The sequence below is a fragment of the Misgurnus anguillicaudatus genome, chromosome 10 (genome assembly GCF_027580225.2).
Source record: "Misgurnus anguillicaudatus chromosome 10, ASM2758022v2, whole genome shotgun sequence".
NCBI lineage: Eukaryota > Metazoa > Chordata > Actinopteri > Cypriniformes > Cobitidae > Misgurnus > Misgurnus anguillicaudatus.
This window is the reverse complement of record NC_073346.2, coordinates 27,698,238-27,720,521: the sequence shown is the minus strand read 5'-3', so window position 1 is coordinate 27,720,521 and position 22,284 is coordinate 27,698,238. Positions and strand designations below refer to the sequence as shown.

The window sequence follows — 22,284 nt, the reverse complement described above, 5'->3', positions numbered from 1 at the left end:
TTCACCGGACGCGTCCCGGCCAGGATTTTGGGTGCGTCTTCCGGAAGTCCCATTGCTCAACCGCATACGTCATCGAGGTTCTCCCATTTGAGTTAAAACCCTACTAAAAAATCTCGCAAAGATAAGCTGATAGCTGGTTTCAGCTGGTTTAAGGTGGCAGCAGCTGGTCTAAGCTGGTCCTCCCAGCCTGGCAAAGCTGTTCAAGCTGATGGGTCAGCTGGTCTTCCAGCATGACCAGCTATGTCCAGCTAGACCAGCTTAAAAAGTGATCAAAACACAGCTAGACCAGCTTGCTACACCAGCAATACCAGCTAAAACCAAGCTGGGAGACCAGCTAAAACCAGCTCACCAGCTTATGCTGGTCTTAGCTGGATTTTTCAGTAGGGAATACATTAGAAAATTAAGATCTATTTATTTTAAGACATACAATCATTGTAGTTTCATTCTTACCTCGAAATGCAACGGTTGCTTTTCTGAAATAGAACCTGAAATATTAAACTTTGATGATGTATGTCCTGGCCGGGACGTCTCTGGCGAAACTGGCACGAATGGCCACCCTAGCACAGTGGTTCCCAATTCCAGTCCTCGTGCCCCCCCTCCCAGAATGTTTTAGATGTCTCCTTATATGAAACACCTGATTTCACTTATCAGGCTCCTTAGTTAACACACTAGCAAGCTGATAAACTGAATTAGGTGTTTATATATGGAGACAACTAAAATGTTCTGGGAGGGAGGCCCGAGAACTGGAATTGAGAACCACTGTCCCTGCCAAAAAAACAGCATACCAGCAAGACCAGCATATGTTGTGTTTTGGTGCTGGTTGGCTAGTGAACACCAGCTAAACCAGCATCAAATCAGCATCAGCACCAGCTTAACCAGCATCAAACCAGCATTAGGACCAGCTAAACCAGCATGAGCACCAGCATCCCCTGTTGGTCATACCAGCCTGTGTTGTGTTTTGGTGCTGGTATGCTGGTGACCACTAGCTAAACCAGCATAGACCAGCATAATTCCCATGCTGGTCCATGCTGGTTTGATGCTGTTTTTTTCAGCAGGGGTGCTAGCATGTTAAATCCTGCTAGCATCATGGAAGATTATGGCTGTTTCTCAATATGCGTTCTTCAGCAATCTTGCGTTCTCGTGTCCTTGCTCTACGTCATCATTAACAGTCGAAGTTCATTCCAATTCTCAAGAACGCAAGTACAGAGGACGCATGAAAATACCCGGATGTGTTCTTGATATCGAGGATGCATCGAGTGTAGACTTGCACGCTGAAATCGCTTCACGCCCCATAAGTCATTGCGGCAAAACAATGGCGGAGGTCAGGTGACCAACAGGAAGATCGCACACATTTCAATTCTCATAAGTGCGTTCTGTGTTCTCGCAACCTTCTGAGTTCGTTCTTCCGAGGTCGCCTGGCAAGTTCGATCTCCACGAAGACCCAAGTCCGTTCTTTGCGTTCTTGGAATTGAGAAACAGCCTATGCTTACTATCTATCAAAACCTAGCAACCAGATGAAACACCTTAGTGCCCAGCTAAGACATGTTAGCGATGCCTAGCAGCGATATTGTAGACCCTGAGCAATGCAACAAGCGACGCCTAACAACTAGATGAAACACATTAGCAATGTGCTAGCATCATGCCAAATCGTGCCAGCATCATGCTTAGTGTTTCTTAATGTGATCAGAATACAGTCTATTTATAAATTTAAGTCTGAATTTATTGCAGATGATTATCAATTCAGGTTGGGGATGTTGAATAAACACTAAAAAAATATAAAAGTCTACTCACTTAGTGTTATTCAGTGCCTTGTGCTGTACAAAACTGTAACAACATGTTATATTTATTGGAATTGTTAACTTATCAGACTAATAATCTTCTGGCTTTCCTCCTATCAGATGTTTGGAAGACACCCAGGCACCATGATCGGGCTGCAAGACAGACGGGTAATTATTGTCATCTCTCTCTCTCTCTCTCTCTCTCTCTCTCTCTCTCTCTCTCTCTCTCTCTCTCTCTCTCTCTCTCTCTCTCTCTCATACTGTTGGTACACTTGATTTGCTGTGGCAGAACACTACCACCCATCAGTCTAATGTTACCTGCATACTTGTGGTCGTGAGTAGCTGTCTCTTTGGGTAATATGTGAAGACTTGCAGTCTTACACAACAGCATCGAGAACAAACTGTGCTAGAGTATAACAGACTAGGAAGGACAGATCTGAGATCAGTTTGAACCCGACATGACTCACAACCAATTGTGTCTGTGTCATTCTCACCAGGCATGACAGTTTTGTCGCAGGCCACACATTTGGAGGAGAACTCATTGCAGTAGCAGTCGTTGCACAGAAGAGCGTCATCCTGGCTGGTGAAGGGTTCGTCGGCCAGAGAGCGGTCACAGCGGAAACAGCGGAAGCAGTGCTCGTGATAGTGACGGTCCTCGTAAAATAACTCCTGATAAACAACACAACACAATATAAACATAATTTTAAAGAAATCATTCAACTGAAAAAAAACACTCGTATGCTGTTATTTTTTCAGTTTAATACAAAATTGAAGTTTTTGCTTTTTGTCTAAAATAGCCGATATTGAAATCATTACTCTTTGGTAATTTTTCCCTCCAGTGGGCTATTAACTTGAGAACCTTTGTAAAAGAGGTCAGTCAATGAGTTGACTCGAGAAACCAGATCAGTCTGACTAATGAACCGGATCATTAATTCATTGAAAAGACCTAGATCAAACAAATAATTCATTTACGAATTGTTCGGCTCACAAAAGACTAACATTTTATTCTGTCCTCACACAAAGATTATTGGGTTTCAGGAAAATTGAAACATAGAAATACAGTTTAAATCAAAATCGATCGAAATTAAGTCACAACCTCGAATAAAAAAATGGAATCGTCAATGCTGCCACGCCCCCATGTCACGTCCGATCGGCTTGCCAAGCGGGAAAAAAACACGTGTTGAGTGCTGCGAGTTAAAATTCTCAAACTTAGCTGGCTACAGCCAGTCAAACGATAGCATGGCAGATATACTGTAGGAGACACCACGCAAGCTGCTCTTTACATGGGAAACAAAAAACAGCAAGCGTTTCTCTGAACTGAGATCAGTTTAAGTTTCACAACAACTTATTTCAGTTGCGTAAGAGTTATGAAAACAGCATTTAAACATAACTTATTGGGGTATAGTCTCACAATCTCGTCTGATGGTAATAAAAGCGTGTTTTTAAGGTGCAAAGTACTGACAGGAATGTTCATCTGACAGGAAGTTTCGTTTTATCAGGTATCTGCGTGTACCATATTTTTCTACTGGCAGCAGAACCAACATGGCAGGGCATCTCCGGGTTCAAGGTCAAATATTATATTTCAAAAAAGTCTAGTCTACAAATGACATAGCAATTTTTTGTGCTTTCAAAAAAAGTAAAAACCGAGAATCGAATTGTGACCTTAGAATCGAAAACGTAATAGAATCGAGGCTTTGGAGAATATTGACACCCCTCATAGAACAGAATACAAGACATGAACGTGTTCCTGCTATAACAAAAAAAAAAGATTTAAAAATCGTATTCCAGGTGCATTTCTGATTAAAATCAAATAATGGCAAGGGAAAGCTACACCAGTGCATTTGGGTTTAGTTATTATGATCTCTATGAGTGTGGACAGAGACCGAATACAGTTTCTGGGTCAACCCCTCATGTAAAATATGTAAACACATAGTAATGAGATTGGGAGGGTGAAATTTACGGCCTGCGCTGCAAATTGCCAAGACAAACAGTGACTTTATTTAGCGTGTGCTGTCTCTTATTGTCAGTAAGTCATCAGACAGTTTGTCTTTGTGCACATACTGTACTGTAGACATGGAGCAACTTGCCTCCCGACTTTAATCGCATTGTGCATCTACAGTATTTCCTGTGGGGAGTTTAATACAGTGCCATATGAACAGCATTGTTTGGGTTTTATTTAATGAAGAAGGGATTACAGTTACCCTTAAATCAGGAAGGATTAAAGACTCGTTCGGTTACTAATGTGTTGCCTTAGGTTTTGAACATTGCCTAGACTGGAGTTAAATAACATTTCTAATTGTACAATAAATACTTCACTCAAAAGACTGACTAAACAGACTCTTTTTGCCTAAAACCACATCAAATAATATGGTTGAGGCACAGAAGTTTTCAAAATGTAATTGAGTCTTTAATTTTTCTGCCACTGTGAAATGCTCCTCTAAACCTGACATTTGCCTTTGAGGTGTGTTAGATGATATTTAAATGCCTCTTTTGTTGTAAGAATAAAGCGGCATGGATAATCTCCCAAATATCTTAATTGAACCCCATTCAGGCTGCCAGCACCTAGCAGTGGTAGAGCAATGCGATCTCATGTATTTCAAAAGAAGCTTGGCGACTTCTGGTGATACAAAGTTGAGAAAAGTTAACTTTATACTTAAATAAGGTATGCCTCCTAACGACCTCATTGAAAGAGATGGGCGACACACAATGAAAAAGTCGCTGGCGGTCTGAATGGTGCTTTAGTGGTGAGAAAACATCACTGTTTGATATTATATCATATTTTACATTATTATAGTGTAATGATATTCGAAAATGAATATGTTGAATTACATTTAAGCGCTCTTTTTTGTATGAATAAAGCTTAATTAGTAGCAAAAACATCAATATTTTAAACTATAGCAATATTTTAAACTATAGCAATATTTTACCGTATGAAATTGTAACAATATTCTTAAAATGAATACGTTTTATTACATGCTTTGGGAAAGGAGTGAAATTAAACCCCATAAAAACTATTCTCTTACTGTATGTAACCCAGATATCAATATCATGATATAGTCATGCCCCTGCTTACACTGCAAAAAATGTCTTTCTTATTAGTTTTTAGACAAAAAAAACATAACATTTAAGTGAATTTGTGTTTAAAACGAGCAACAATATCTGCCAATGGGGTGAGAAAATTAACCTTGAATTAAGTGTTTAAGAAAAAAGTCAACTTATTTCAAGATTTTTTTCTCTTTTTTTCTTCTTTTTTTGTCTAGTTTTTAGTTTAAAGGTGCAGTGTGTAATTTTTAGAAGGATCTCTTGACAAAATAACATACAAAACTATATTATCAGGGGTGTATAAAGACCTTTCATAATGAGCCGTTATGTTTTTATTACCTTAGAATGAGACGTTTTTATCTACATTCACAGAGGGTCCCCTTACATGGAAGACGCCATTTTGTGCCGCCATATTTCTACAGAAGCTCTTAACAGACAAACTTTTTGATTAAGTTGTCTCCAACAATGACATGTTTGTCCTATGTCGGCTACCGTTGTTTCTCTATGCGTCTCAAAGGCAAGGGGTGAGCTGTGAGATGAGCTGTTGGTTGCAGTTTGCAACCTCACCACTAGATGCCGCAAAAATTTACACACTGCACCTTTAAGAAAAAAGTAAACTTATTTCAGGATTTTTTTTCTCACCCCATTGGAGGATATTTTTGCTTGTTTTGGGCACAAGTTCACTTGAATTGTATGTTGGCTGTCTAAAAACTAAACTTATTTTTTTAGGTAATTTTGCTTATCAAGAAAATACATCCTGATTTAAGAATTTGTAGATATTTCTACTGAAAACAAGAAAAAAATACTAAGTAAGAAAGTCATTTTTTGCAGTGTACATTTAAAGTGCATTTGTTTATTTATTTAGCAGATGCTTTTGTCCAAAGCGAAAAATAAATGAGAGAAAGCGAAATAAAAATCTTTAAACCTATCACACTGTAAAAGATGATGTGATCAATAAGTCATATCAACAAAAAAGGAGCTCAGATGCAAAAGCAGCTAAACACCACCTTCATCAAAAATTAAATAGTGATGTTGACCGAATGCTCTCGGCACGTATTATATGTTCATCAAATACTTTCGCTTCAAATCCGTTTAATGCCGGTCTCAGGCCATTCAGTATGACCAGTTTGTTGGTATCCGTTAAACACCATAACATTTTTCAAGTGCACATAGAAATACTTGAAGAGTTTGGTTCTAAAACGCGATAAACACCATTTTTCTTTTTTTATTGTTATCGCCTAAATCAGTATTTAATCAGGTCAGTATTAAAAAGTAAATTCTTAATTTTACGCAAAATCCGATATCCGTTATTCTGTCATTTTTACTCCCTTTTTTCCAAAAACGCAATAAACGCCACTCCTCCTTCTCTGAAGAATAATAAATCTGCTTAACAAATCAAAGCGCACCATTCCACGCATTGTAAACAACAATGGCAGCGCGTTGAATACACAGAATCCAAGTTTTCCTCATCTACTTTGTACTTCGTGATCAACAAACAAACAAAAACAAAATAATACTTTGATGGCATTGATAAACCTGTGGTGGTTTTCTGTGGCGAGGAATAAACGTAAGCCATCAAAATCAAATAGTTTACGCGAGAGGCACTCGGGCACTTGTTTTACCGAAATGAGTCAAAATAGATTTATTGCGTTTTGGAACCAAACTCTTCTTAAATTATTCTCAATCCAATCTTTATATGTTTGGATTGACACGAGGGTGAGTTTTTATTATTTGGTGTACTGTTCCTTTAATGACCACAACTCACTCTAGCATCGTGACCAATCAGCTCCTTGCACTCATCACAGGTGTTTGCAAACAGGCTGTCGTAGCAAGGGATGCAGTAAGGGTTGTCCTCTGCCTGGATGTACTTCCTGCCATACAGAGACTCCTTGCAGTTGTCACAGTCAAAACGCTCGCTCATGATGATCCGGATCCAAGTCTGTTCCCTGTAACACAGAAGCGCACGAGGTGAATTGTCAATCACAGTAAGATAGAGAGAGAGAAACGAAAGGGAAGAAAGAGTGACATACAAACACTTACAGACTGTTCCCACAGGCACAAAGCAAAACGTCTATTAAGTTTTATAGCTCTGTGATGATAGCTGGGAAATGAGAGGGAGGAAGCTGGAATCTTAGTAAGCTCACAATTTTCCATGCTGCATGTGATGTGGCAGCTATAGCACAGCTTCAGTGGATGCCGTTCCCCATCACCGTCATTTACGATGGTCGTTTTTAGTAGGGTAGACTAACCTTTGGCATATGTAGTATGATTTTTTATGGAAGTATATTTGGGAATACGAGCTTTAGCTGAATTTACTGTGCAGTTCAACTTGTCACAAACAATTTTTGGCTGTTTTCCATTAATTTGCTTTTTGATATATTATAGGATTTATCCAGTTCCTGGAGTTTGCCACTGTTAAGTCCAGCATTGCTGGTCACCAACATACAGTATGGTGTAGTTGGGTGATTCTCACGAAACCATTGAAACACCACGGCACTAATGATTTTAGCTTTAAAATGTGTAATATAGTAACATTAAAAAGCATCAGAATTAACACAATACTGTGTTCTACCTTGCACAATGTGTGATTTCAACATAAGAATTTATAATTGTACATTTTATCTAATTTTCTGCTGAAATTCTCATTACCGCAATGTGTCCGGCTGTGTTTGAACATGCGTTAAGTTGTAATTTAATCAAATTAACACAAAAATATTAAGAAAAAAATAAATGGATGTTTTGCTAGACTACTTTAGATGACAGAAAAATTTATTTACTGAATATTCATGTATAATAATAATGAAGAAAAATTTGGAAAATGATGTGTCCATGCCTGATGTTCTCATCCTCCGCAACACTTTTTGAGAACAGTTTAAGCACACATACAGAATTTTAATAAAGTTTGATTTTGAGAGACCAAGCACATGGACCAGTTACTTCAAGATGGCTACCAGGTAAGATAATTTTTTACAGTTAATTTGAAATATTGTCTTGTCAGAATGCTTACACGACATTTTGATTATCATTACCACAACAGACGCTTATTAAATTTTTATTTAATTAATAGAAGCATAATACTTTGATTTTAAATGCATGTGCAGAATCTCCAAATTATGTTCTTTCAGGTTTGTCATGTCATTTTGAAAATATGTCAGTGTTGATGTTTTCTGACTGTTGCGGTAATGAATGAATGAATGAATGAATGAATTTTTTATTCTTTTCTTTTTTTTCTTCTTCAGAACATGATCATTAGTAACCAAACATATTATAACAGAAAATGAACAAATAAAAAATCTCAACATGTTCAAAAGAAATGAAAAAAAAAACAAGAAAGGAGAAGGAAGAAGCATAGCTTATATTTACCTTCCCCTTTTACACAACTAGCTTTGAAACAGCTACTATTTACTCTTGCAAAATATCATGATTTATCCTATTGAGAAAAAGCTTAATCATTTGAAGTACATTTATCTGAAAATAACTCACACAATATAATATAAAAAATAATAATTTAAATATATACATAATGGCAAGAAACAAACTATATGATGTTCAGATCAACCACTTAAAGAGGAAATGAAATATTTGTCCCATATTCACCTTAATTTATATACTTTTCTAATATAGACATTTTAAACCTTCTTTTGAATTGCACAATATGTTTGCTTTCCTTAATTGTTGCAGGTAATTTATTCCACATAAATCCATATTCCACGTAATGAGATTTTTTAGGACTAATTTTTTAAATTATGTTACAAAAAGTGTTAAATGATAAGTAAAAGTTTTTAAATTAATGTTCCCATTTACTCCAGACTTTGTTTTTCAATTTCTGGTGGGAAAAAAAGTACATTTAAGCAATTTTTACATTTTCATGCTTGACATTTTTAAAACCAAGTTTTCGTGAGAATCACCCAGTTGTTAATACCAGAAGATTCATGCTAGTTAGGGCCCGAGCACCGAGGAGCAGGCCAGAATGGCCTGCACCGTAGGTGCGAAGCCCTATTGTTTTTGCTCGGATTTATTATTTTTTTTTTTTTTTTTTTTTTTTTTACGTTTCGGGGCAATTTGGGGGCCTTAACATACTCAAAAACTCTTGAAAATTGGCAGAGATGTCAGAGTCGTCGGCCATTAGGACCCGGCAAAGGCTGGAACTCGGGCGTGGCAAGGGAGCTCTGTAGCGCCCCCTGTAATGCAAAAACAAACATTGGGGCACAGATCGTGCAAAAATGTACGCACATGTACGAGAGTTGGTACGCATATAGATCTCATCGACCCGAACAACTTTTGCCCTCTAACATTTAAGCTCCGCCCAACAGGAAGTGAGCTATTTTGGATTGTTTAAAAAATGCATGCGTTGAACTTTTGAATACTCCTCCTAGAGGAATCATGCGATTGACACCAAAAGTGGTGAACATGATGTCGAGACATTGGACTTGCTAAATTGCGAAGGGATTTTTGATATCTCGAACGGTTCTGCCATGGCGAGCCGACAAAGTCGTGGCGAAATCAGAGAAACAGGAAGTGTCTAATATCTAAGGCAAAAAATGTCTTATTGTAATGCCATGCGGGATGTTTGTTCGTCTAAAGATTCCGATCGCATCGATGTGCCTATTGTGACTCCCGGGTATAGCGCCACCAGCAGGCGCCAGGAAGTGTGTCAGTCACAAAGCTGGATTTTTTTGAAAGTTCCATGCAATGTTCTTTTAAATACTCCTTCTAGGATTTTCATACGATTGACACCAAAGGTGGTCACCATGATGCCGAGACATTGTAGATGATAAATTGCGAAGGGATTTTTGATATCTCAAACGGTATTCCCATGGCAACGCGTCAAACTTTACTTTCATTTTAAAGGCATATTTAAGCCTTTCAGTTTTATACAGTTAACTTTTAAATACTCCTTCTAGGATTTTCATGCGATTGACACGAGAAGTGGTCAACATGATGCCGAGACACTGTAGATGATAAATTGCGAAGGGATTTTTGATATCTCAAACGCTGTTCCCATGGCAACCTGTCAAACTTTACTTTCATTTTAAAGGCATATTTAAGCCTTTCAGTTTTATACAGTTAACTTTTAAATACTCCTTCTAGGATTTTCATGCGATTGACACGAGAAGTGGTCAACATGATGCCGAGACATTGTAGATGATAAATTGCGAAGGGATTTTTGATATCTCAAACGCTGTTCCCATGGCAATGCATCAAACTTTACTTTCATTTTTACACATATTTAAGGCTGACAGTTACATGCTGTGAACCTTTAAATACTCCTCGTATGGGATTCATGCGATTGACACCAGAAGTGCTCAACATGATGCCGAGACATTGTAGATGATAAATTGCGAAGGAATTTTAGACATCTCGAACGCTGTTCCCATGGCAACGCGTCAAACTTTACTTTAATTTCAGGCATGTTTAAGGCTCTTGGCGTGCTGAGTTGAACTTTAAATTTGGCACACACATTCAGAGATGTATAAAGTACTAGGGACCCAGACTTGAGTAAAAGTACAAGTGCTCTATCAAAAAAGTGAGCACACCACTTAAGTGGAAGTACTGAAGTATTAAACATGTTTTGTACTTAAGTATTGCAAGTAGTTTATTTTAAAATATACTACTCAAGTACTGAAAGTAAAAGTACAAGTATTGTGTAATGTAGTTATTAAAGAAAACAGTCAAAAGTTTGAATATAATATTGTTTATATTATTTCAAATGTTTAAGCTAAAGGACACTCACAATTACTTTGGCTGTAGCAGGAGTACAAGGACAGGAATGTTCAGATTAATTTAACTAATATGGCAATAGAAAATTCAGAATTAATAAAATATTAGTCGATGTAATGGTAATAGGTAAAGGTACAAGATGTTTCAATGTATTTAGGTTTCCTTCTTTCGCGCACACTCGCCCTTTCTCGCGAATTCTCTCTCTCTATCGGTCTCTCTCGTGCACTTTGGTTCTCTCTCGACTTCACATTTGTCCACAACCGCGGCTCATATTTGTGAGTGAGAGGGAGGGAGGGGTCCGCTCTTCACTATCTCCTATTGGTTTAGACCACAATCTGTGTGTGTTTCTAATGTGTATCACCGCTCCGGCAGTGATAATGTAGGTTTGGAATTATTCGTAACATTTGAGTGTAACGAGTAACTATGCAGCACATAAAAAATGTATTGGAGTAAAAGTATTAAACTCATCGAAAATATGTACTGAAGTAAAAGTGGAAGTAGGAGAAAAAAATAATACTTCAGTAGAGTACAGATACTGCCTATTAGTACTTAAGTACAGTAGTGAAGTAGTTCTACTTCGTTACTATACATCTCTGCACACATCAGAGTTTTCGGCTGTTAAGTGTTGACAAAAAGGTCAGACATAGGCGTGTCTCTTAAGTGGCTCACCAGTGCACCTGTTTGTCTAAAATGTGGGGTTTCTTTTACCTACAGTCCCCAAATGGCTCAGAAACAACATTAAATAGCTCACTGATATTTTACCCACTTGATGCCCTTGCCCACCGTGCATCGTTTTCTCGGACGCACTGTGTAGCGGTAAAAAAACGTGCGAGGGCCCGCCATTGCTGCTTGCAGCTATATTTGACCATTGTTTGTTGTTGGTTAACATCATTCTCAATCTCACCCCCCCAAGCTACAGCACTGTGACAGGTGAAAGGACTGCTAAAGCCTTAGGTAAGACAATATTTTTAACAGGAAAAGTCTTATTCCGTTGAAAGTTCACATAAATATTTGTGAAGTAAACATTTATGCTGTGGTTGCATGGGCCACCTAGTGAGGATGTTTAGAAAGCAGCAAGTGACGTAAACACTAGTATTTCTAAGAACAAATACAGATACACACAGAAGTACACAGCTAGGTTTGTGTTTTTGATTTTGTAGTGCCTGTCTTACATCAGATCTGCACAAGTAATGGACAAGAAATGGTCCGTAGCTGTCACTGGGGCAGTACCCTTTAAAAAAGTACACCTTTGCACCTAAAGAGTTAATATTGGTACTTCAGAGGTGCATATTGGTACCAAAAAGTGCATATTAGTACATCAAAGGTGCATAGTGTATTAGTGATTTTTTTTGACAATTTCCTTCTGAGAGTGTAAAAAAACCAGCTTGAACTTACCGTGAGCGCACAAAATCATAAAATAATATTGTTGTAGTGCTGAGGAAACACTATCAGATTGCCAAAACATTACGGAGGCGTTGGAGAAAAGCCTAAGGAGTGATAGGACTCGCTGGCAAAGGCAAACCTAGTATATCAATTTCCACCCGGCTACTACTACTACTACTACTAATAATAATAATCAGCCACTGCTAAAATAATGAATCTACTCGCGCTCCTTGTCTTACACACTGCCAAAGGGAGGGTGTAATCACAGGATAGGAGATGAAAGACATCAACCACTGTGTTTCATCTTTCCTGGCAAGACAAAAAAGGGCTTAAATGACTGTGGGTGTGAAAGGAGATAAAAAGTGCGACACACCTTTCCAAGCGTCATAAATAATCAGCTGACACACTTCCATCATATTGATGCTGCTTAGCATTAGCCGAGAGGTGCTCTGAAAGCATCTTTGCCCGGGATGCTACTCATAACTCTGAAGTTTTGGTGTTTAAAGCCACTGTGGCCTAAGGGTATCCCCGGGTTCACATCATTAGAGACCTGTGTTTGAGGAAATATGACCTCGCTCTTTCCTCATTAAGGGTATCATTGTTCCTGTAGATATGTCAACTTCAGCACCAGCTTTGATGACCATCACAGGTGCTTGCTTGTATTATTAGAATCCAGCAGAGTTAGAATCCTGTTTTTATGACCAAAGGTTTGATTTTGTGCAGGTGTGACACACCTGGGATCCAACACACAGCTTCATCTTAACTCGCTTTTTTTGCTCTTTATGGTTCTTGTAAAGCAAAACACTTGTTAGGCTGAAACAAGGCTTAAACAGGAGATAAGAGAGATAAATGTTCCATTTCAAAATGGAAAGTCTAATGGAAAGCTTAAATGTTGCATTTTTTCTCAAAGTCTGATAAACACCTCATGATCGTACTGTATATGGAGGAAAAATGCTGTTTATAATGAAAGTTGACAGACCTATGCATCTCTTTTTTTCTTGTTTGGCAGGCATTTCCTACATTTCAAATTATACATAAACATAGGACATGTTTCTCGCAGGCCCCAGAAAGGATCACCAACAGGGTTTAGAAGGTCTCATCATTCACCTAAGTGAGTAACGTCAACAATGACAATTCTGCATTCTTGACTACAAGTGTTTTTTGGACTCTGCGGAGATGCTAACATCATATGCCTCCTGGTAAGCATTAAAGATGAGGTAGCGCTGAGCTCTTTAGTGTAAGGAGGGAAATATTGAGGGAAATATTGTTCCAGCTCAGACGGAATATAAATACTTAATTTGTCAGGGGCGGAGGTTGTTTTTATTCCCTTTCTACACTTAGTTTCTTAAACATCATATGGAAGCACGAAATTAAAGAAGCTACATTAGGGTTTTGACTGGCTTCTTAGGTGGAGAGTATGATGTCATCTGTGACCCCAGGGCTGTATGTCTAGAAGTGATTGGATCCAGAAGCTGAATGAAGAAAATGAAGAAAGACTTCTCCCTCTACTTAGAAAGCCAGAGCTGGCTTTGGCTGACAGCTAGTTGGGTATTTCCTTCATATCCATAAGGAACCTCCTGTTCGGGTCCTGGCAATTCTAAAGGGTGGGATATTACATTTATTAAGGGTCCGTTTACATGACATCATCTCCAGACACAGGAAGCTTTTTATTCATTTGGCCGTTTATTTGGGGACCTGGCAACACAAAGTTTAGAAAATGGGTTTCAACGTTTTCAAAAATGACACCTTGTTTTTGTTGTTTACACAGAGAATTTTTATAATGCTGACTTTATGCACATGCATATTACCTGTTTAGACATCGCGTGGCATCGCCAACAACTTTCTTGGTACGCATAATATTCTGTGTGCACACTACCATCAACTGTCTCTGTGTGCTGCCCTTCACTTTTAAAAGGTCTCTAGGAGGCGTTCCTAATTCTTGTTATTATAAACAAATGAGTACCCGTCCACTGCAGTAACTGACAAAAGATGGATGACATGAACTCTACGCATCACTCAGTGGCGGCCGGCACGATGTGAAGTTCGTCACAACATGTATGTAGCCCGTCATGTGTTTGGTTCGTAATTTCAAAATATGTGTTCAGCGCGTCGAGTGAACCTATGTGCATCACGTGTTTTGTCAAAATAAGTGCCTGCTGCAGACGCATCTAAAGGGTTTATGATAAAAGAGACGCTCGCGTTTGCCAGATACTCGCATAATCTCATGCGTACTCAAAGTTTACTGTTAAGGGAGTGTCTTGCGTGTATTTTGTGAACGTGAGCATCTATCTAATCATAAACGGTTTTGACGCGTATGCAGCAGGCACTTATTTTGACAAAACACGTGATATGGTTCACATGGCACAACAAACACATATTTTGAAAACACGAGCAACACACATGACACTACGAACAAATATTATGTATTTGCACCCCTCAGAAGAGCAGTCACCATCCGCCACTGGCATCACTCCTATTGGCAGTCGCTCCCAAAAATAGTTCATCATTTGCATACAGTTGAAGGTTTTTCAACTTTGTTGCATTGCTGGACATTAAAATGATGCCATTCAAAAAAAAGGGATCATGTCGCTTCGGCACTGCGTGTCACTTGTAATGTGAACGGGGCATAATACCTTGTATTAGTCGTTTTCTTGGATCCGTGTGAATGGGGATCATTTAATAGCATTGTAATTTATATAGATTAGTAATTTGTAATTAGTAAAAAAAAGCGAATAAATTGGGATAAGTTCATAACAAAATTTCTAAAATGTATCTAAAATTCAAGGGAATTAAACGGAGGAAAATAAAACAAAATACTAATTAAACTACAGGTAAAATAAAATAAACTAAAATTGTGATAAAGTGTAAATTATAGACACATTAAATAATCATATCAATGACCCAAATTAACTAATTTCTATCTCAAAGTCTTATAATATCAGGTAAATGACAACAGGAAAAAATAGGAGAGATATGTAAATGTATTAATTATTCCTCAGAATTAAAGAAAGCTCAAAAGCTATATTATGTCGAGGATCGTAATGGGAAGTAAGATTGAAGGTCAAATACTAAACATCTGAGTAAGATTGTGTTTTATTAGACATCTTTAACCCACAAGGACTATGACCTATTAGCTCTGCTTATGTTATCTAGTCTGTACAATGTCACTGCCATGGGACAATCATCAGAGGGTTTTAGTGGGCATAGGCCAAACTTTTAAATATTTCAAAGCAGCTATCTCGTCGCCTTCTGCGTCTATCTCTGTCTGAAGGATATGGCAGTCCTTCTCGGAACGGTCTGTGAGATTCTTGGGGAATGACAAGGCCACAATGGCATGTTTGTCTAACTTCACTGAGGCCAGCCCAGAACGAAGGGGAGCGGGTCCACAACGCCGTGGCAGCATGTTCGCGCAGACCCTGGTCCCTCTGCAGATTCACAGACAACAGTAATCCTCAGAGCAAACTCCCATCACGCTCCGCTTCACTTAAAACGGGCCGGCTGTGCCTCCCGCTGGGAAACTGACCCCGGCTCTTCCTGTTTCTGGGGTCCAGCCAGAGATCGGCCTGTCAAGCGTCTGCCTGGGCGACAGGAGGCAATGGCTGTATGCCACCTCACAGTTACGCTTAGACAACATCCCAAATTCAATGATTTAATGTGTAATGACATATACTTATCTGACTGTGGAAAATAAAATAGCGTGGATTCTGTCTGACAGAGGATGCCAGGATTTCTGGGTGACAAATATGTATGTAATCATCTTTGTCTTTGAGAATGATAAAAGAGTTGTAAGTATGTGTCATTGTTAAGGAAGGTTGGGTACGATCCCATCGATCTCTAAAATACTTTAAATTAAACTGGCGAGTAACCTCAGCATATGGTTAAGCAGACAGCAGCACACTGTGACCAGCCTGCTGCTAAATCATCTCCAGGCAGACCAATAACTCATGAGATTTATTGTCAGTCAGACACTACTGTATTTTATACTATATGATGCCAAGGAATATAAAATGTATAAAATCATGTTTTCCGCAATCAAAAATAAACTGTGGAATATTTGACACACATTTCTGTGAATAGGATGCTTCCCCCCCCCCCCCTAAAATTAGAGGCACAAATGCCATGCTTATATGTATTTTGACCTCCTGTTGCATGCTAACACTTACTGAAACATTTTCTTACTGAAACATTTTCTCTGACTGCTAACACTTACTGAAACATTTTCTCATAAATGCATAAATGTAAATGTAGCAAGGATTGAATGTCAATGCTTGCCGATGTAAGGAAAGGGTTAATTGATACATTTTCAGCAGTATACTCTCTGAAGAAATCTTGCACAAGCATCAAACCATTACTTTTCATTTCTCTTTCCTGACATTTGTTGCACAACCATGAAACTTTCCTTGTTTTTTTTCAATCTAATTTCTTTATCCCTGTACTTAAACGTGTTTTATCCAGCTGCATAGGATTTTTTTAATAAAGTGTTTGTGTTGAAGTAATGCTGTAATAAAATGACAAGTGGAGACTTGAAGACTATTATATTAAATCTACTTTGAATTTACGAGGTCAGATGCACTTGACTGAAGTGATAAAATGAAGAGCCGAAGGGTTCCAGAGTTGAGATCAGGACTCTGTCTGCCTGACAAGACACACTAATGGCTGTTAAAGTTCTTACTGTAGAAAAAAGGCATTAACATATGGACACGTGCACTTGCCGTTGGCTTTTAGGACCGGCTCTTGCTGCATCAGATAAGGCAAAAGACAGAGAGAGAGAGAGAGAGAGAGTGAAGAAAGGGCGAGCGAGCCTTATCAGAGGAAGCAGAGAGGCAATTGCCGATGAAGATGAGATAGCATTCAAAAACAAATCTTGTTCATTCACACATCCTCTTTAAGTACTTGATGCATAAGATATAAGACAGACAATCTCTATCCCACTGGCTCTCAATAAATTTTTTATTTTTATCTAATTAATTGCATTATGTTTTGATTAATTCATTGCAATCCACAGACCTCCATCTTGCTGTTGTCTCATTGAATGCATTTTTATTGATGCGTCACATTATGTATATGTAGATGCTATACCTTGCCTTTTGGTTGCTTGTGTAATTTCTGTTTACGATCCCAGCAGAGGATGTTTTGATCACAAGTTTGATTACAGGCTATAGGGGCTGAAATCCTATACATTTTCTCTTGTGTATTACAGGTCCATTGTTAAGGGTCTACATGCACATTCCCTGAAGTAACCCACGATTGTGAAAGAGATGTCAATAACCACCATCAGCCTTCAGAATGAGTGTCATTAAATTATCTCAACTGTTTTGCTAAACAACAACATCTTATGTAAGCCTGACATCAACAACCACCTCTACAACCAGCTGTTCCTGTGCCTTAGTTGGAAAAGCATTGTGTTAGCAGAGCAAACGTTAAGGGTTTGATTCTCAGGGATGCACATACTGAATAAATGTATCCTAAATTTTCAAAGAGTACAGTTTACCCTGTCTTGGATTAAATAGCTAAAATCTATTAAGCACAGCAAAACTGCAAAGATCTTATTAGCCCATTGACGTAAGAGTTGATAGTCCTGGCTGTTACCCTACCAGTTTGGGTTTTATTTTAAAGTAATGTATAAAAGTTGTGGGATGAGAACAGGCTTGAGGTGCAGACATACACCAGGTCTAACGTGTCATTCCCACTGAGCCGTTAAAACACAACCATCTGCTACACAAGAATGGCACAGTGAGTTCTGATGAAGGTTCACTTCGTAAACATCAATGAGCATTAATAAGCACCTACCGCAAGGGCTAACATTAACACATATGTCATTTTCCTGGCTTTTAAGCGGCAGAGAGGTGTGAATGTAGGCCCAAACCACAGGCCTGAACCACTGATGTGCCTTTAAGGTATCATTTAAGGCAGAGGCTAATACTACACTCTTCGAAATAAAGATTTCTGAAAGGTTCTTAATTGTGTTGCGTGGTTGCATTAAGAACTTTAAACATTCACAGAAAATTTACAAGAAATGTTTTTTGGTTAACAAAAAATGTTTCTTCTTTATAGCGCCTTCAAAGCGAAACCGGCCTCTGTCTAGTTGTCTGACACGGCAGACTCCGTCTGCGGCAAGACGTTTTTGCTCAAGGCGCAGCTGTCATTAAACTGGACACACAGAAGCGCACAGTCAATTAGCGAAGCCTCAAATGTGGTGTCAGTGGCGCTAGCTTAAGCATCAGTGCTTTAGCAATGAAGGGGCTTTGAAGGCCCTGAGGACAGAGAAACCGTCTATTACACAAGAGATTTATTCTAAATTACTGCTCTGTATGAAAGAGGCAGTGAACCAGAGGAAGAAAAAAGGAGAAACAAAACAAAAGCCATCATCCTCAGTTCCTTTACATTGAAGCTGCAGCTATAAATAGCTTCTAAGGACAAGACTGGTGCTTGCAAAATCACCATCATGTTGCCAGTGCATTGCAATAATTTTTTATTTTCAGTTGCTTGACCATTGCTAGGTGGACGCTAAGGTGTTTTAGTAGTTGCTTACTAAAGCCCAAGTTTTCATTAAATATTTTGTTACACAGGTATACTGTAGTTTGGGTCGCTTATTAAATGTAAGCTTGTGTTTTTGTGTGTATTTTTATCATGGAACTTGGTAATAAAAAAGCTTAAACACTTGTGTCCCAGACTCCCAAATACTATAAACTATGCACTTTATGTACTCTACCATCAAGTGCATGAATTTTAAAGGGAAGTGCCGTCTCAAGGCTACATATTGGTACCAAGGAGTGCATATTATACCTCAAAGGTACATACTGGTACCAAAAAGTGCATGTTATACCTCGAAGGGACATACTGGTACCAATGATTGCATATTAGTACCTCAAGGATACATATAGGTACCAAGGAGTGCATATTAGTACCTCAAGGATACATATTAGTACCAAGGAGTGCATATTATACCTCAAAGGTACATATTGGTACCAAGGTATACCTCAAAGGTACATATTGGTACCAATGATTGCATATTAGTACCTCAAGGATACATATAGGTACCAAGGAGTGCATATTATACCTCAAAGGTACATATTGGTACCAATGAGTGCAAATTAGTACCTAAGGATACATATTGGTACCAAGGAGTGCATATTATACCTCAAAGGTACATATTGGTTCCAAGGTATACCTCAAAGGTACATATTGGTACCAATGATTGCATAGTACCTCAAGGATACATATAGGTACCAAGGAGTGCATATTATACCTCAAAGGTACATATTGGTACCAATGAGTGCATATTAGTACCTTAGGATACATATTGGTACCAAGGAGTGCATATTATACTTCAAAGGTACATATTGGTACCAAGATATACCTCAAAGGTACATATTGGTACCAAGGAGTGCATATTAGTACCTCAAGGATACATATTAGTACCAAGGAGTGCCTATTATACCTCAAAGGTACATATTGGTACCAAGGTATACCTCAAAGGTACATATTGGTACCAATGAGTGCATATTAGTACCTAAGGATACATATTGGTACCAAGGAGTGCATATTATACCTCAAAGGTACATATTGGTACCAATGAGTGCATATTAGTACCTAAGGATACATATTGGCACCAATTAGTGCATATTATACCTCAAAGGTACATATTGGTTCCAATGAGTGCATATTAGTACCTCAAGGATACATATTGGTACCAACTAGTGCATATTATACCTCAAAGGTACATATTGGTACTAATGAGTGCATATTAGTACCTCAAGGATACATATTGATACCAATGAGTGCATATTTGTACCTAAATTGTACATATTAGAACCCTTTTTAAAGGGTACTGCCCCAGTGACAGCTTGGACCAGGTTTGACCATATTTTTCTGACAGTGTAGTTAATAATGTTCCCGCCTTTGTATTTGTTTCAGTGTAGTGAGAGACTGAAAAAACCTGCCATACGTTACAGTTTAACATCTGCTTTCTATTGACAGAAGTATGCAGTTGACTCCAGAGTGCCAAAGTAAGTTTTGGAGAGTCACCGCCTGAAGAATGCAGGAAGGGTTGTCTTTTCTTCACTTTTTTTGTGGTATTTGCTGGTAAGTACCACAGAGGCAAAAGAATACAAAAATAGAAACTGACAGTATAAGGGCGGACTAGAACGAAAAGAAAAGGTTTAAATGTGAAGCTTTCTATGGTTTAAATTGTATCAGACAATGAAATCCAAGACAAATCCGAGAGCTTAAAGAAAAAGACATAAAGAAGACCATGGAGACCTAAAGCTTTGTTCTATTAAAAGGAGAAAATGAAGCAAAAAATGGATGGGGGGTGTTCAGAGGCTAATGTAAGACAGTAAAAAGAACGAGTGTATTATTGCTCCCAGAACAAACAAACGCAATTGTAATCCCACGAGCCTTCTCGCTCTTCTGTTTCCCAGTAACTACACAGTAGAATTTATGACCAAACATGGTCATTGCCGTCACTGTCCTCCTTGTGTCATCAACCTCTGTGTAACTGAACAAGGCTTTACTTTGAAGTTTGATAACTATAAACTTAAATCGCTTGATCCAAAGATAATGTGAATTTAACACGTACATCTATGAGGTGATGAAAGGTGATAGGAAAAATGAGGTATATGATAAATTGAGGTAAAGAAACGGCCATTACTTGCAAACCATGGATGTCCAGAATTTTGAATTTTCTTTCCTAAATCTTGTTTTCATCGAAAGTCTATTACGTAGACTTGAGTAAGACGTTGAGCTGAACAGCTATCAAATGTGAAGTGTGGATTTGGGATGCATATGCTCTACAATGTGTATTTCAAGAGTAGCCCTGCGATTAGAGCTGAGCAGTGCAGAGGTTTGGCAATGCTGCACGTCAAGATGTCTGGACTCGGTCTTCTTCATGCAGGGTAGAAAATAAAGGCACTGAGAGGTGGTCTGGCAAACACAAGGGGCATTTGTAAACCATTTCCTTAGGCTAAGGGTGGGCTTCTTAATTTCACTGGTGGTTTTCAACATATAGTAGCAGAGATATTTTAGCCGCCAAATGTCTTTTAATACTGATCCTGGAAACTTTTCAAGCACACTGCTGCTTCTTCAACATGACTAATTATTTCAAATGGACAGAATAATTGCTAGTAAGGGAGATTGAGCATAGCATGCAGGTTTGCCCTTTCAACCCATGGTTAGTGTGGGTGTCAAATGATTAAATGACGGCACAAACACACGCCCCTGAAAATCAACTAGTACTAGTTTATTCCAAGAGAATGCATATACTGGAAAAAATATATAGCTAGGCTGCATTGTAATCCACATTGGTAGTGTCTGCCAAATCACTTGTTGAATTCTAGATTAGACAGATTAGTTACCGAGGCCTAGGTAACTAGAATTTCATGTAAAACTCTCTTACAGTTTTTTACAATCACTTTGCTACTATTTTCAGAACATTGATGTCATTTTTCACAACTCTAGACACAAAACTCACAACCAAAGATCAAAATGCACATTTTTCAAAACTCTTAACTCTTTTCTCAATTGCTTGGATACAATACACATAAAACTTGGATCATTTGTTCATTCAACCAAAATCACATGTTCAATATGACACAACTTAACATCAAAGTACTACTGTTTCAAAAGGCTATTCACACATCACATTTCAAAAAAGTGTCTATTCATTTTCTTACAATGATCTAACTATCAATCAATACAACTGCCCAAAATGATAAGTAACTGTTGCATTATTCGTAATAGTTGTATGGAAACAGACAAAGAATCTTCCATGTTTACTGAAAATCATGAAAGTTTCAAGATAATGAGGTTCATTGTAACCAATAAGCATGGAGCATGAACCAATTATCACTGTACTGTATAGATGCAGGCCCTTGTAATTGCTTGTCCAATTCTGCCAACTTGTTACTGATGATTGAGTGCAGATTGTGAAATGATGTGACCTATGTTGTGATTGTACTGTAGTGTTTTCATCAATACATTACAAACTTTGTTCAATGATTCCAATGTGTCTGTCGTACTACTGCAGAACTTTTACAGATATGTATTTGCTCTACATGTACCATAATGAAATCTGTATCACCAATTTTGTTCTACAATATTTAATGATTGTACAAACAATGACTTAGTGAAACTATCAGTTGCTTGTGTGTGGGTGATCTATAGTTATGTTTCCATGGTATTTCACAGTAAATTTGTGTTTTGAAACAATGATTGTGCAAGTGCAAGATGTCTTTAAAGATGTGAATGCACAATGCAATGTTTTGAACACTAGACAGCCTGTGTTACAAGTGATTACCGTTTTGAGTTTTGTATCTAGAGTTGTGAAAAATGACATCAAGGTTCTGAAAATAGTAGCAAA

The 22,284-nt window shown here is 38.2% G+C and overlaps 1 protein-coding gene and 1 long non-coding RNA gene across 3 annotated transcripts in view; one reads left to right on the top strand and one right to left on the bottom strand.

The window, feature by feature from the left end:
- The window catches only part of fhl3a (four and a half LIM domains 3a), a 45,975-nt gene that overhangs the window by 7,259 nt on the left and 16,432 nt on the right, over positions 1-22,284 (bottom strand). Inside the window, exons 2-3 of the mRNA XM_073872283.1 lie at positions 6,586-6,772; positions 2,273-2,447 (exon numbers count right to left, since the gene is read on the bottom strand). Of these exons, the coding sequence (XP_073728384.1) occupies positions 2,273-2,447; positions 6,586-6,741 (331 nt within the window). The 5' untranslated portion in view covers positions 6,742-6,772. The remainder of the gene's footprint in view (positions 1-2,272; positions 2,448-6,585; positions 6,773-22,284) is intronic.
- On the top strand, positions 6,649-18,293 carry LOC129448506 (uncharacterized). 2 transcript variants are annotated; one of them, XR_012371587.1, is made up of 3 exons: positions 6,649-6,788; positions 12,934-13,035; positions 17,125-18,293. It is a non-coding gene; the product is annotated as an uncharacterized lncRNA (long non-coding RNA). The 2 variants fall into 2 exon arrangements; XR_008645758.2 differs by lacking the exon at positions 6,649-6,788 and adding an exon at positions 11,453-11,495.